This window comes from Dicentrarchus labrax, unplaced genomic scaffold, assembly GCF_905237075.1.
Source record: "Dicentrarchus labrax unplaced genomic scaffold, dlabrax2021, whole genome shotgun sequence".
Taxonomy (NCBI): domain Eukaryota; kingdom Metazoa; phylum Chordata; class Actinopteri; family Moronidae; genus Dicentrarchus; species Dicentrarchus labrax.
This window is the reverse complement of record NW_026136723.1, coordinates 7863471-7879420: the sequence shown is the minus strand read 5'-3', so window position 1 is coordinate 7879420 and position 15950 is coordinate 7863471. Positions and strand designations below refer to the sequence as shown.

The following is a 15950-nucleotide window of genomic DNA, read 5'->3' as shown; positions in this document are numbered from 1 at the left end:
GCTGCTGCCAAGGCAGACAAAAGTATCAAGCTATCTCCAGTAAGAGAAATAGCTGTCAACTGTTCCTTTCAAAGTAAAACCCACATTAAACGAGCATATTGTATTGCTAATTATATAATGAGGCAGTATCTATTTTTCTGTTGTTGTTTTCGACATATGTTAAGATAATACAGAATATGCACCTATCTCTCTACCTAGCCATATTTATTACCAAAACTGGCACGTATTGCATTTTATTTTGACGCTAAAGTCACATAATTTCCGGTCTTCTTCGCTGTGTTTGGCTGACTCGACGCAGCTGTAAGTGGGACAAATGAAGTTCATTTTCCACAGCTGGTGATGGCGGATGTTGTTGATAAAGACACCATGAAGAATTACCACATAGCGTCCGAGAAAATAAACCCAGAGACCAGTCGCTATCCTTACTGTATTGTGTGGACCCCCATTCCCGTGTTGTCGTGAGTTATCGCCGTCCACTGTGCCACTCGGCTTTTGGTCGAAACCTCGGGACATGGGGCGAAGTGACGGCTTTATTAGCCTAGCTAGCTAGCAGATGTGTTACAGTAGCGTCCTGTTGCTGGTTGTGTTAGTGCGGCGTTGCTGTTAGCAAGAGTCGGAGTCATGAATTCACAACACATTTCAGAGTGTCATTTAAAATATAAATGTATTTCGGTGCATAAGATATATAATTGGGCAAACATTTTAACGTCAATAACAACAAGTAAACACAACGGGAAACAAAAAACAACACATAAACGTGTTTATATGCTGAGAAGTTGAAGGCTTAAGTTTACCATGCGTGAAACCAGCCTTACAGTGGGAGTGGATTTGGCTTCAAAAGTTCCAAAGTGCTTATGGTATTTCCGCAGTACTATTTGTCAGTGATACACTTTCATACTGTTTTCAGTTTTTCAACATGCTAAGTATCAAAATCATGCTTTTTACTTTTTATGTTCGAGTGATATTGTTACAACAAAACGTGTGTGAATGCGTATATAATATATATATGCACAGTGTGCTGTTAGTTGGGGGGGGGGTAACCATCTGATCAAATGGGGTTTTGTGGACTTCACAATACAATCATATTTCAGGACTTCTGTATAAAGACAACAGAACTTGAAACTAGAAGACTCGAGTCAGTTTGAGTTTCAGAACCAGATGTTGTTATGTGAAAGTGAATTAGTTGTTACTTTTTAACTACAACACGGTTATGTTATACATGTAATTGAGCCATACCTCCACAATAAGTGTATCTCTCCACAAAGAGTGCTGTATATTTAACAGTAACCCTAACCCCTGGGGGGGGGAAAGATAGAAACTATTTCCGTGCTGTGATGTTAACGTGCATGTGTTTTTGTCCAGATGGCTGCTTCCATTCATTGGCCACATGGGAATCTGCACCTCCACTGGTGTCATCCGGGACTTTGCTGGACCTTACTTTGTCTCAGTGAGTAATGACTGTGGTCCTGTGAGCTTTGCATAAGTCAGTTTTGAGAGGATGTTAGAGCCTGTATGTGGAAATTAAGCCACTGTACAGCAGCTCTACACTAACACAATGGATGTCAAGTTAGACTGAGAATGAGCTTAAAGTGCAGAATTTAAGTTTTAAGGAGTAGTCCCCTGAAAACATCAAACCCTTTCAGCTTGAAAGTAGAAAAGTTTATAACTTGTTCCTTCAGAGGGTGGCAGTTACAGGCATTACAGGCACTTACAACAGATTCCAGTGGCATCTCTTGTTTTACAGCAAAACAAAGGACACTTATCAAACCACCCCTGCTGAATAATCCACCTCTTTGCTCTCCATCTGTATTTTCAAAATGTTTTAAACTCTTATGTTTTTTTGCCTAAATACACAACTTTTAAGTTTGTAGCTTGTAACCATATGTAGTTGCAGCAGCCATTTCATAAACAGTGGACACAAACTGTACAATATGTCCAGATGAAGGTGCAGTAACTTTCAGGATTGCAGAAAGATTCAGTAAGCAGAAAGAGAGTTTTTTTTTTGTTTTTTTTTTTAAATAAGTGCACATTCAGACCAAAAACAGCCCTGCATTAAATTGCAAGGTGCATTGATTGGTAGGGTTGTTGCTTCAGGTACCAGTGAGATCATGAAATATGATCCAGGAAGTCCAGTTTAGGTAATAGATCCATGAGGTTGAAAGCTTAACAGGCACAATTGCACTGCACAGCAGTCTGTGAGGATGGACTCTACAACTCTGGCGTTAATTGTGTTATCTTTTCTCACAAGAAGTTAACAGTAGAAATACTGCGTTCATGTTGCAGAGTAGTCTACCAGGATGGTGTGCTTGCATGTATTCGATTGCCCAACGCCTTGTCGAATGGGGTCGTGTTGTGGCAAACGTTGAGCCAGGTTAAACTTTTCCAGGCAATCTGGTGTCGTTTTGCCGGTGTCCTCTGTGTGATCCCAATCACATGACTGAGGGGGCTGCCTTTATATGCATGCAAAGTGCTTGAAATTTTGAACTGACAGCAGTGTAGAAAAGCAACGATATTTCATTTGACCTAGACACAATAATTCACTTTCACTCAACTTTCCCACTGTAAGTTGCACTCATTGGGCCTTTGCTGGGAAAGAAATCATAGCCAGTGCGGTTTCCTCTCCAAAAAACACAGCTGTTACACACAACTTTGAAGTCTATTCGATCTGACTGCAACAACATACAACCACAGAGTAAAGCATGGTCCCAAAAAACTTGATGTGTGAGAACCAAATCCGATAGACCCCAAAGTATGACAGACCACATTTAGTTGTGCTTTATAGAACCACCAAACTATTTAACGATTTCTTAAATTTTCCCCTCAGAGCAATTGAGGGTCATTTTTACACACGGTGTTGTGAAGATTCCCAAGTCAAAAATACTACGTGATTATCATAATAATCTTGACACATGACTAAAGCTGCGGGGGAATGGATGCATGGGATGCATAAACGTGTAGCGGGGTATAAGGGGCTCAGCTTCTTCAATACGGAGGAACAGAGAACCCGATCATCCAGATAGCGGTGCTGCAATGTGCAGCTTCATAGTTTTGACTTGGCCGTCTCACACAAACAAAGTTGATGGTGAATACAGACAAACAGGATGTGAGGTACATTTCCTAAATTCCACTATCCAAACCATCTGAACTACATATTCTGTTTTCCAAGGAACCCAAACGCCCTGTCAGTGCACATGTGATTGAGACAGATTGAGAGTGTTTGTTTTTCAGTTAGAAAATCTTTCAAAGGCCTGATTTAGATTTTTACTGCCAAATATTTAGCTGCACAGGTTTGGACCGAATGATGAAGCTGTCTTTGCTCTTAGTGAAAACAGAAGGTACAATGACAATCACTTTGCCTCTTCTGAAATAATAAATAGAAATAAAGATTTTCTATTTTTTTGCAGGAGGACAACATGGCTTTTGGAAGACCAACAAAGTAAGTAAATGAAAATCTATTGGAATGTAGTGATTACACTGTTACACTGATGAACACATCGCTCCAGAGGAATAGTGAGAACCAATCCTGTTCCCTTCCACCTGTCCTACACAACAGCCCAGTTAGTTTTTGTCTTTGACTGTAGGTACTGGATGCTCGACGTCAGCAAAGTCTACGCTAGCGGCTCCAATGCCTGGGACACTGCGGTGCACGATGCCTCGGAGGAGTATAAACACAGGATGGTAAATAAGTGCTCTTGTGGACCTGTCTTTTATTTTACTTTACAAAAGTGAAAACACCAGTCACGATTTGTGCTCTCTGTTTCCTCCACAGCACAACCTCTGCTGTGACAACTGTCACTCACACGTCGCCATGGCTCTGAATCTGATGCGATATGAAAACAGCACCTCGTGGAACATGGTCAACCTCTGCCTCCTTGCTCTGATCCATGGAAAACATGTCAGGTAAGACGGGACAACATATCCATTCTGTGGGAGCACAGCTTGCTGGAGTTACATGGTACAGAAAACAAAAAATGTTCCAGCTACGGCAAAGATGGTTGAGTTGTTGGGATACCGCTGGAATCATATTGTTGATCTCAGTGTGTGAAAATGTAATTATGGTGTAAATCACATCAGCTCCGCTCTCAATAGACTCATTTGGCATTGTCAACCAAAACAGGCGTGACCCTCTGCAGGCCAATCACCATTTGTTAGTTGCAGAATACAGAGAGCCATGGCAACAAACAACAGTTGCTTTGTGTGTTTTTTCTGTTGGAAAATCCACCACACACACATTACATTAACATTAATTTACAAACATAATGGATAACAGCTTTAATTCTGCTTGTTGTTCTCTACACGTCCCAAGGGTGGATTCAAAATGAAAATACACGACTGACTTGCAGCACCAAACATAAAAAGGAATCATTTTGAATAGTTCTGCTTTTTCATGGAAAAACCAAATCTCTGGCCAGTGTGAATGCTGCACAGTCTCAGGGAATCTGCAGTCCAGACAGAAAGTATTAGCACACTTATGTTTTTTATTCTTGTGGCTCTGAAGCCCCTGAAAGCATCACCAGGAAAGTGCCTGTTCACGTCTCTGTGTTGTATCTCCGACATTAAACACCATCAAATGAATGTTAAGACTAAGCACTTCAAACTTGTAGTCATTGTTTGATTTCAGATCTGTTGTGCTGTAGCAGAGCCAGCACAATGAAAGATGTGCTCGTGTGCTCCTACCATCTGCCTGCACTGTTGAGCAATTTAGTCTTATAGCATTAACTGTGTAGTGAGTAATGAGGATAAACACATCGTTCACCTGTGTATTTTCAAGAACATTTTCATTCATTTTACCACATTGTTACATACAGAACGTTGTAGGCAGTTTGACACTTTTCGGCTCTGTTTTTTCTGGAGCTACAAGCAGTATTGTCACAAAAGCAGCCCAGTGGTCTTGTTATTGTGGTTGATGAATACATGCACAGAAATGTCAATTGTGCGTGCAACAAACACTTTCTACTTCTTTTAATTGGCTAATAGGTGAAATCCTGTATTGTCAAGACAAGTCCTGGAAAATGATTTCTTAAAAAGAGTGGCAACCCTGATATGATGAGCTGCTGCAGTTACAGTGGTATTAAGACTAGAGAAGTAGAAAAGACTCATTGCCTTTGGGCAGGTGCAATAATACTAGTATCAGTATAGTGATTCTGGACAACATGCATTTTTTTGGAATGGTTTTAAATATTTTAGCAGTGGCACAGAAAATTGCCAATTAGGATATTCTGTTCATAAATATCAGCATTTTATTTCCTTTAAAAGCACACACTAATGCCTATATACCCAGTAATCTACAGCTGCTCTCTTCAAAGCCACCATAAGAAGTAGGGCTGAAGCTTGTGAATGAGGTTCTCACTGGGATCCCAGGGGCTCAAGCATGATTTCACTGGTATGCCTTGAACTTGTTGTGTCTCAGGACAGGAGAGAGAGAGAGAGAGAGAGAGAGAGACCTGATTCTTGGGCAGTGTTAAGAGTGTATATAGGACATTCCTCCACAAGCCCTTTGAATGCTGGTGTTACAAGGATGGACTACACATCCCACTAGCTCTCTGGTGATTGAAAGTGAAGGAGTTGATTAGACAAGACGATTGAAGTCAGCACTCTCACTTCCCTCTATAGCCACTTGGCTTATTGCCATCGTGCATTAAAATACTGAAGAGCTGTCATGAAATCAGCTGCACAGATCCAATAAAAGAATCTGTTTTTACAGACAGCCCGGGACTACAGAGAAGCAACCCAAAGAGAACAAACCAAGCATGCAGTTTTTCTGAATGAAACTTATAATAAAACCAAAATGTGGCTGACAAATGCTGCTGTAGGATCAGACCAGGAGTCAGTTCAGTGTGCCCTGAGGCTTTGTTTAATGTTAACGTCACCTCTAAGTGTCGCCCCACTTTTATGCGCTGGGAAACACAACTTCTGACCACGTGTCACCGTCCACAGACTGTCAGATCACTGCTGACTCTGATGACTTTGCTTTCCTTTTAGTATCATAACCGTCTATTCATAGCAGCTACTGGTTTCCCTCCACAGCAGGGGAGAACGGGTTTTAACATGAAAAAGTTAACATCAGTACATATTGTCTGTACTGAAATGGTTGTTATGGGAACAGCAAGTGCAGGGTTATTAACATTGTAAGGACTGTGTGTGGGGGGAGGGTCATACAAAAATGACCCTCTGTTTCTTTCTTTTTTTTTGCACATCATCCCCTCCGTGCTCCTCTCCTCACTTTCATCTGTCTCATCCAGCTGTGCAGGCTTCCTGAAGACCTGGCTGCCTTTCCTGATGCTGATGGGCATCATCCTTACAGTGGCCCTGGCCCTCAACCTGCGGTGACCTGGGAGGCAGGTCGAGGACGCAGTGGAACCCCTGCAGGATGCAGGGGGGGGCCTTTTAGACAAAAAGGGGGAGGGGGGGCATCACACGGTGTCGAGCGAAGGGAACTGAGGAGATAAGGACTACTCTCCTCCAAGAGATGATTGCTGAATAGGAATGTCCCAACACATGTACACCAACACATGCTAGGCGGACTGTTGCTGGCAGCGCTCCAGTGGCGAAGCTGGAATGCCGCAGGGATGGAAATTCATTCACATTCAGTCATTTATTTTGAGCGAAGTGACTGAACGCCACCACCACACCTACCAGAACAACACATCACATTTAATGGATTATGATTATTGAAAGCCTAACAGCAGGTTCACGCCACCTGCAAAGTGTACAAGTTGTGTAGCTGTATTAATAGTTGAATAGAGGTATATACATTGTTGAATTCTCTAAGGGGAAACACATCCATGCCTTGCTTTTAGATTTTGATGACCTTACTTTGTAATGGACTGGGAGTGTAATCCCATGTTTCTGTGCTTCCAGAATGCCATTTTTATACTGGGGAGCACAAACATGTTAAATCAATTAGATGCCTTTCTAGGGAATTTATTGCATTTCATGCTTGATCTAATGTAGCTCTTCTACACTACTGCAAATTAAACCTAAATATTTTCTTACTTGTATTTAGTCTGAACGCCGTAGGATATCAACAAGTCTGCATCTTCTAAACAGAAATATTTTCTCAGAGATATGTTTGCATTACATGTATCACCTCATGGTACGACTGTAATAGGTTTACGATGAATGTTTTCATACCTATTTAACTACAGATCATCAGTGCAATGATTGTAGCAACCTCGATGAATGTGGCTGTGGAAAATACCAACTGAATAGCAATGCTCTTTATTGGTTTTCTATACTTGTGCCAAATGTAGGAGAATGGCAGACCAACACAAACTGTGTCCTTAAATATGTTAACTTGTTCTTTAGTGGAACAGCTCATTAAGTTATTGAATGGAAAGCCTGTTGACGTCAGAGTCATGAAAACCGGTCTGATCTTTTTGTTTTCATCACTAATTTTGACTTTATGGGAAGAAGCAAGAGTCAGTGCCTACAAATGACCTCTTTCACAGATCCCTTATGTTTTATATTTTCAGTTTTGTAGTTATTTTTGAAAGAGAAAAAAAAGTTAATTCCATGCAATGGTTGGCACCTCGAAATCCGTTGCCATGGCTGTCGTGAGTAAATTCAAATCCCCTCATTGTTTGCAATCAAACAGGAAAAAAAGTGTTGAGCCCTCTCTTTGTCCGCGGTGCTGCCAGAAGCAGCAGGTAGCCAGGATCCTCAGGTTTTTTCACACTCGCCAACCCCTGCTGAATATCCCCACTTTCCCCCAGCGCCTGACCAGCGTCGCTCCCGCTGGTTCCCACCTCTGCCGATCAGATTCGAAGGTCATCGTGAAATGTCAGCGCTGTTTCACAAAGCTTTGATATATAAACCGGCCAACAACCTGCAATAATCTCAAGGAGATGACGTTTTAAGTGTGAGCTTATGAATTCAAATGAGTTTTTATTTTCTGTATGAAGGGTTTAACACTAGGGCTAACATAGTGCCAGTTTTCTAGACTTTGCTCTTCACATTGAGCTTCTGTTGAAAGAAGATATTCTGTGGCCTCTTGTGTGTATTTCACCCATGTTGCCTGTAAATACCTGAATACACATTACACTGTACACCAGGTGCTCTTTATATACTTTGCAAACTTGATCGCTCAGTCTACAGATATATTCTTTTGAATAATTTAATGTCATTTTTGTTTTCCACTGCATATCATCTCTGCTCGACAGTACGCAGACTTGTGCCTGAATGAGTGTGTGATCTTGTGTTTGTGTGTGTGCTAGTCACACAGCGACTGGAGAAAGCACGCGATTGCATGCCAGCATGTGTGTATTGCATGCATGCAAGAGAGTTTTAGAGAGAAAGTTCACGTTTGACTCATACTGGGGCTTCTTGATTATTAATCAGCTGCATTTCATCGCAGCCAACTGCCTAGTGATTGATTTCTATATTTATTACTCCATATCTTTCTTTTAATCTCTTTCCAGTTTTATGTGATTGCTGGTAACCCTCAGCAAGAATAAATAATACATTAGACTGTAACAGGCCTGCTTAGGTTAATGCTGATTTGATGCAATAGCCTGTACTGTAAGCGTGAGTGGAGTCATTTTCTTAAAGCATTAAAACAAGGAAAGAAATGGAGAATCTTGCCCTTAATTTGAATAGTGGCTGCTATCTGTATAACAACACACTGGGGAATATTTACCCCTTTTACTGTGACGCTTTTTACTTTTTTGAAGCCATGTCACTAGTAACTAGTGTGAAGAGGCTAGAGCCCGACTGATATATTGGTCAGCCGATATCGGCCTATCGCATACATATCGGTATCGACGTATATGGCATCTGATGTGCGCCGATATGAAAACTTTTATCCCTGTTATATAATGCTTGGTGTCGCTACACTTTACAATACTGTGGCAGCACAGAGTATTAGAGACAAAGCAGTTCTTAGCAGTGTCAACTAGTATTGGTTGACAATGTGTATGTTTTATTTAACATCATTCAGGCGCAGAAATTCACAATGCCATATGGGTAAACTTTCCCCCTCTAAAATCAGTATCGTATCAAGACTGTCAGGCTCTAGAAGAGATCACCTTTTATCGTTAATACAACTTTATGCCCCAAACTCTTTCATGTTTATATTCTAAATCATTGGGAAATCATGATTTTTGGGACTTGGGATGCAAGCAAGCAGACTGGTAGCCCCACTGTGATGTTACTTAAAGTAGCATGTGTAAAATAAAAAAATTATAAAAATATGCTCATTATGCCTAAACATTTTACATCTCTGTCTAACCTCAGTGAACGTGGCTGTGGAAAATACTCCATAGAAACAAACAGAACAGCGCAGATCCTTTCGGTTCTCTGTAATTGCGCTAAATGTCGGAAAAATAGGAGACAAACTGTGTCCTTGTTGTCTTCAGTGAAACAGCTCATTCATTACATTTGGAGCTGTTGAAGGTAATGAATGAATGGCCCTTTGAGATCAGTTGATCAAACTCAAAACATTGTCACTAGTACTGCTTCTGACATATAAACATATATAATTGTTTTAGGAAGAGAGACAGAAATAGTACACCGGTCCTTTATCGGAGTGCACGTGCAAGAATGCAGCAGAGATCATTTGAATGGTTTTAGATGCTGCCTGCTGCGGTGCCTTGTTGTATCCAAGAGCCAGGTCCAGGAATGCGGAGACCTGTGGTCCTAGCGATTCAGTCCCTTCACAAAAGACAGTTGGGATGCTATTATTAGTGCCACGATCCATATATACTTATACTAGTCTGCAGTTTCAACACTCTTTCATTTCTATAATTTCTCCAAAAATATCTCTTCTGCAGTGGATCATATAGTCCACATGGAAATTCAAGACTCCTGCAAGTGACTGTGTGAACTGAAAATGAATGTGTTTATGACTTACAGCTATAATACCAATAAAGATGTCTATTATTGTAGAAATTTGTGGGAGTTTTTTTTTAACTTCCATCATTGAATTATGACGACTGTGTTTCATCGAGGCTGTCAGTGGGAGGGATCATGTTGGGATTTCAAGGTTCTGTGAGCCATGAAAGGCAGAGTGTCCTCCTGAAGCTTCTATAAATACACTCAGAAGTGATTCCTGTAATAATCATTATAAGCTGTCAGAATAAACATTAAGGAAGGGGAAGCCGTCACAGCTTTGATACTCCGAAGTCCCACTCAGTGGCCATTATCCTGCAGAGCATCATGGTATTCAAGAAAAAGGGGGATCAAAGGCTTTGCAGTCTGGCCCCTAAAACACCCCTCCCCCATGTTTACCATACCACCTGGGTAGGTGGGAATGACCAGGGACATCAAATTCACCACTGGTAAATGTTAAAGTTATGGCAAAGTCAAATAAACCAAAAATAGATGAATAATAGAAGAGAACTACATTACCATACAGAGTGGGTGTTAAACTCTGATGGGACTGTTAATGTAGGGAACAGATCTCCTGCTGTATTTGGTCTATTACAACCAAAAGTCCAGACTCTCCACATTTGGGCCCAGGTGTGAGGGGCTGCAATATTGGCTGACGCCAGTAAATGTCATAAAGAGAGAGAGAGAGAGAGGGAGAGAGAGAGAGATCTGAACCACTTTCTCCTCTCCAGTCTCTCCTTCCAGCAGTGTGTCCTCTGGGCTGAGAGGAAGATCTCGTGGATCCGGACGGGGCGCAGGCAGGAGAGAAGCCCCTCCCCGCATATCATCACACAACAAGGCGATGGTCCTTTTAACTTCATTGTTGCGGGAGAAGCGACGCCCCGCTTTGCCACGGCTCAGGATCAAACACCCCCTCTGATCAGCGCGACCCCCAGTTTTGTTCTCATGGAAATCAGACCCTGCCTCCCGGCCACACTTCGTGCAGAGATGCAAAGTTGAAGCGCATTCCCAGCCGGGACGGCGGAGGAGGATGATGTCTCGGAGGAGCTGAGCGTTCTGTTTCTACGTTTTACGGTGTGTTTCTTTTTGCGTTCCCGCTCGCCGCTCTCGGACCGCACACTCCCTCTCCAACATGCTGGACTTGGCGCGGCGCATTGTTTTTTGCGCGCTGCTCGGCTCCGTTTACGCGTCGTGCCCGCCGCGCTGCGAGTGCTCGGAGGCGGCTCACACCGTGAAGTGCGTCTCCAGAGACCTGCGGAGTATCCCGACCGGTATCCCTGGATACACCAGGAATCTGTTCATAACTGGGAATCAAATCGGTCGAATTGACCCCGAGTGTTTTAAAGGGCTGGAGAATGTGACCAACCTGTCTCTGAGCAATAACAGGTAAGACTGTCATCATTGTAATGTTCCTACAGACTGAACTACTACTTTCACTCATTGTTCCTTAAATATAGCAGCTAAGCAGATTTTTATGATTTTGGTGATATGACACAAACAGGGGCTTTGCAGGCTTTCAAAGTGTATTGGAATGACAATCACATTCAGTTTTATTTTAGTTTAGATCCAGAATAAAGCAGTCCTGTTATTATGTCAGCAAACCTCCGTTCCTGTTCCTTTCTTGCTCTTGTATGTGATTTAAAAGTGAGAATGATCTCTCATGGATCTCCTCAAATCCAGAATTTCCGAGGTGGAATCCCACACCTTCGCCGGGCTCCGCAGCCTTCGCTCTCTGGATCTGAGCAACAACCAGCTGGCGGTCATTCACCCCGAGGCCTTCACCGTGCAGTCTCTGCGGGAGCTCAACCTGAGCCGAGCCCTCTACAACCACTCTTCGGTGATGGACTTGGCCACCTCTCTCCGCTGGAGCTCCCTGGGGAGCCTGAGGGGACTGGACCTCTCTGACAACAGCCTCATCTACTTACCCTCACGCATCTTCTCCCACCTGACCAGCCTGCAGCGGCTCCAGCTCTCCAACAACTCCTTGGTGGCCATCCACAACTCCACCTTCTCGGGTTTGGAGCGCCTGGAGGAGCTGGACCTGACGCTCAACGCCCTCAAGACGGTGCCCGAGGAGGGTCTACATGAGCTGGACTCCCTGCCCGGCACTACTCTTCTGCTGGGGGAAAACCCGTTCACGTGCAAGTGCGGGATCGAACCTTTCGCTCTGTGGCTCAACAGATCACAGGGACGTATCAGGGATGCTGAGGACCTGGTGTGCGCCTTCCCGGTTAGTATGAGGAACACATCCATGCTTGCCGTGGGCACGCTGACCCTGGGGTGCCACCAGAGGAACGCAGGGGCCGACCTTGCCTTGCAGACCTCTTACGTCTTCTTGGGCATTGTCCTGGGTTTCGTGGGCCTCATCTTCCTATTCGTACTTTATCTCAACCGCAAGGGCATCAAGAAGCGGGTCTATGACCTGCGCGACGCCTGCAGGGAGGTGTGGGAGGGCTACCACTACCGCTTCGAGCTCGACTCTGGCCCCAGGTTATCACAGGTCTCTACGACCGGTGACATGTGAGCAGACAGTCACCCCCGGTGTGTTTTCTAATGACTCTTTTCTAATGCATTTATCAGTAGCAAAATGTAAAAATTGTACAGATGTGTCTGTAAATATATACATACAATAGCGTTATTAATCCTTCTGCCTTGTCGATTAAAGCATGCACTGCCCATCTTTCCTCATTGCACAACCAATACGCTCCTTTAATGCAGAATATGTCAGATAGTTCGTTCTCTGAGTCAAATGGACGTGAATGTTGTGAAGCGAGTTCATTGATCTCCACACAAAAGCAGCAAGTGCCTAAAGTCAGATGGGTATTGTTTCTGAATCAATAGAGTGATCTAAACTGAACTCCACATGGCACGTTTTCATTCATTATTCCGTGTCAGATCTCCATGTTTAGCTGGTGAAAGAGCAACAGAATGCTGCAATAAAAATCCTGACAGAACAAAAACAAACCTCTGGGAGTTTAAAGCACAATCACTCATCTTTGAACCACTTCAAGCCCTCCGTCCTTCAGCCCCGGGGTGCCAGAGAAGAATTAAGCCTCCAGAGCTTTTCCAAAAGCCCTCCTAAAATCACCACTCTGCTCCTCTTCTGCTGTTGGATTGGATGGGAGGGGAGGGGGGTGGGGGACAATTCAGCACAGACCAGCGGAAATCTCCTAGCCCCCACGTTTTTTTTTTTTTTTTTTCATGAAACGTTGCTTTGTTTCAACTCCTTGAGTTTTATTGTCAAAATGATGAGAACCAGTCCCGGGCTGAGTCCGCTGAAAGCAATCCCCCTCCCTCCTTAAAGACAACAGCCGCTCTGGAAGCTCTTTGAAGGAACAGTCTGGCTCTCCATGTTTTTCTGTTTAGGGGATTTTTTCCAATGATAAGATACAGATGATTCTGAAACACCAGCTGCATTGTTTCATTCAGCAGCTCGCTCTGACCAGTTGAGGGGTGAGCAAAGAAAAAAAGAGTGTTCTCATCCTTTTTTTTTTTCTATACTTTTACAATTGGGGGGTTACGCTAAGAAAAGTGTGAAAGTTGTTTTCTTAGAGCAATTCCTTAAATAACACAGACATCCAGAGATGTGTGTGTCAATACATGTATTTCTCAGTGAAATCCCAAGCCTTCCATTTTACATGCATGTTTAAATTGAATTACAACCTGCATGAATCCCAGAGAAAACATGGTAGTCTTCTTTTCTCAAATGTCACATGTGTCGTCCCTGTTTTTCCAAGTGGCTACATTACAAAAGCAATTCTCCGTGGCCTTTTGATGCTGCAAAGTGAGACAAACACAGACAGGGAGAGGGGGTGGCAAGCTGCCATTCTTCAAAGTGTTTATTGCCCAAATTGCTGGCTATCTAGGTATTTGGGAAGGGGTGGGGAAAGGAGACCTGGAGTTAACTGAAACAGCTTACCATTGTTCAAAGCCAAAGTAGCATCTTCAGTCCTATCAAGATGTTCTCCAAACTCCTCTGATAGCAATCCAGAAATGTTTATGACTCTGAGCCATTTTTACCGCATGTGTAATGACAAAATAAAGCTTCAGAAAGTCACGGTGTCTGTGCACTCATTTAACACAAATGTAATCTTGTGTGTTATGAAACAGCAGAAATGATGGTGCTCATAATGTTTGCAGGTATCATTCCTCTGCAGAAGCACATTAACACAGGCATTTACTCGCTGAGGGGAAAACAATTGAGGCTCGTACGCTGACACAAAGGGCGGCTCGGATGGCGAGACGCCTGAAATAAGCTTTGTTTTCCAGTGCAAAAAGATGCCTTGTGATACTCACTCTCTGTCTGTCTTCACAGACGGCTATTATGCTGCCGCGTAATAGGATTCACTCATGATGACAAAGTTGAGCGCTCTGATCCAGCCATTGTTAAAAGTGTCATCATTCTTAATAATTGCCAGCGGGAGAAAATCCTGGGAGAAAATTTCATATGCGATTACACAACGTGTCACAGCCGGGGCACTACGCCGGCCACGGGTTATTGGTGTCAACTGGCGGAGCAGAGAGAAAGATTATTCCCTGCAAGTCATTACTTCCGTTTTCGCTCATTAAAGTGTGGATCAGGAGCCGTGCTTTTTTTGTCCTTTTATGAGTCTGCCTGTTTGAAAAATATATGGTCTGTTTGCTATAGGCTGTGCAAGATTGTCTCAGCAGGAATGCAATGAAAAGAGAGGAACCCTACAAATACATCCAGACGTTCTCCATTACTCTCAGTGCAAAAGAGTGGCTTGTTAAAAAGAGAGAGATTGCTCCAATTACAGAGTTCTTTCAGACTGTATGTGACACATATCTGATTAAAAGATCACATCTTTATTCCAACTTGCTTTGCCATGTCTTGTATTCCCACAAGCCATTTGTCACACCGCTGAGGTTTCGATCGAGGAAGCAGTTTTAAAAACTTTTCACAGCTTTATGTTGCTGTATGTGCAGCATGTGGTTTCTGCTATTGCAGAATCCAGAATGCAAAGAATGAAAGTATTTCTTTTCCGTTTAGAGAGCATTCCTCTGCAGCACAGCAGGCCTTTTATTTTATACGCCTCCTGTCTCCGGGAACATCTTGGCACCATTACATGGGTTTAATGGCCATGATAGGGAATATGCCTTAAAAGTGAACGCCACATCTGTGAGGAATTGAACATGTTAAAAAGAGACCACAACAGTCAGCAGCATGACGACAGAGACGAAGTGGCATCTACCCCCCTCCACTGGCATGCTATGACAAACACAGCTGTCTCTCTCAACTGAGGACACATGTCATCATTTACATTTGCCATCACTAAACAGTCATTTCATACTTTCAGCGTAACATTTGGTTGCCCACTTCTAAAACCAAACCATGCACAGGACAGTGAAACAGTCTCCCTCATCTTCCTCTTCCTTCTTTTAACAATGAACTTGATATTTATGTGAGATCAATGAATTCATTCTCCCAGCTTCCTGTATGCAGCCTATCCATCATGTCCAACCAGTCTGGTCAGTGAAGGTGGCAACTAAACCACAGAAGTGGTACCAGTGGGGTATTACCCATTGTTCTGCTGCTCACTTGATCAATGTGACTAATTGTGTTTGCCCCTGCTCGCTTGTTGGATGCAAGCGAAGAGGAGTTGGTAAGACTACAGCTGGCCCAACTAACCATTAAAGCCAACTGGCCCCCCATTTATCACTTTCATAAAGGCTAGAGCCGACAAGCTTAAGCGCACCCTACGTACACACACAATCATAGTATTTGTTGAAGCTGTATTGAGATAGTGTCTTTTATTTCTCTTTCTATCAATATCTATCTAAGTCAATCTGAAACTAAAGTGATTATTTTCCCTAAGAAATCAGTATGGTTAGAAAAGGAAGACATTTAAAGTTCTTATTTTTAGGGGTTATACACTAATGAAAACATATATTCCTTTTCTGCTAATAGATCCTCTTAAATGTTACACACCGGACCTTTAATGAACCATTGGCTTTTAGCAGCTGCACTCCCCAGCGAAGAAGAAGTTGACAGCCAGCCCAGCCTTACCCAATGGTGTATAACTATGACGACTTTAGACTCAGATTGCTTGCAGCGCATACGCCAAAGTCCAAGTTTGCATGCAGGTGATATGCTAATCCTT

At 43.0% G+C, this 15950-nt stretch overlaps 2 protein-coding genes across 2 annotated transcripts; both read left to right on the top strand.

The window, feature by feature from the left end:
* The first annotated feature begins 291 nt into the window (after window positions 1–291).
* tmem222b (transmembrane protein 222b) lies at window positions 292–9888 on the top strand. Its single transcript, XM_051390055.1, has 6 exons — window positions 292–458; window positions 1363–1447; window positions 3405–3436; window positions 3582–3678; window positions 3770–3900; window positions 6243–9888. The coding sequence occupies exons 1-6, from the start codon at window positions 340–342 to the stop codon at window positions 6328–6330; spliced, it is 552 nt and encodes a 183-aa protein (XP_051246015.1). The 5' UTR covers window positions 292–339; the 3' UTR covers window positions 6331–9888.
* A 139-nt stretch (window positions 9889–10027) lies between these two features.
* On the top strand, window positions 10028–13885 carry tpbga (trophoblast glycoprotein a). The gene is made up of 2 exons (XM_051390054.1): window positions 10028–11214; window positions 11509–13885. Exons 1-2 carry the CDS (start codon window positions 10961–10963, stop codon window positions 12350–12352), a joined length of 1098 nt encoding a protein of 365 aa, XP_051246014.1. The 5' UTR covers window positions 10028–10960; the 3' UTR covers window positions 12353–13885.
* The last annotated feature ends 2065 nt before the right edge of the window (window positions 13886–15950 follow it).

What these genes read in the sequence shown, in the direction of transcription:
- tmem222b (XM_051390055.1), top strand. Translation starts at nt 340, where the DNA reads ATGGCGGATGTTGTTGATAAAGACACCATGAAGAATTACCACATAGCG. An exon ending in CTGGACCTTACTTTGTCTCA is followed by an intron (nt 1,448 to 3,404) that starts GTGAGTAATGAC and finishes ATTTTTTTGCAG; the next exon opens with GAGGACAACATGGCTTTTGG. An exon ending in AGGAGTATAAACACAGGATG is followed by an intron (nt 3,679 to 3,769) that starts GTAAATAAGTGC and finishes TTTCCTCCACAG; the next exon opens with CACAACCTCTGCTGTGACAA.
- tpbga (XM_051390054.1), top strand. Translation starts at nt 10,961, where the DNA reads ATGCTGGACTTGGCGCGGCGCATTGTTTTTTGCGCGCTGCTCGGCTCC. An exon ending in CTGTCTCTGAGCAATAACAG is followed by an intron (nt 11,215 to 11,508) that starts GTAAGACTGTCA and finishes CCTCAAATCCAG; the next exon opens with AATTTCCGAGGTGGAATCCC.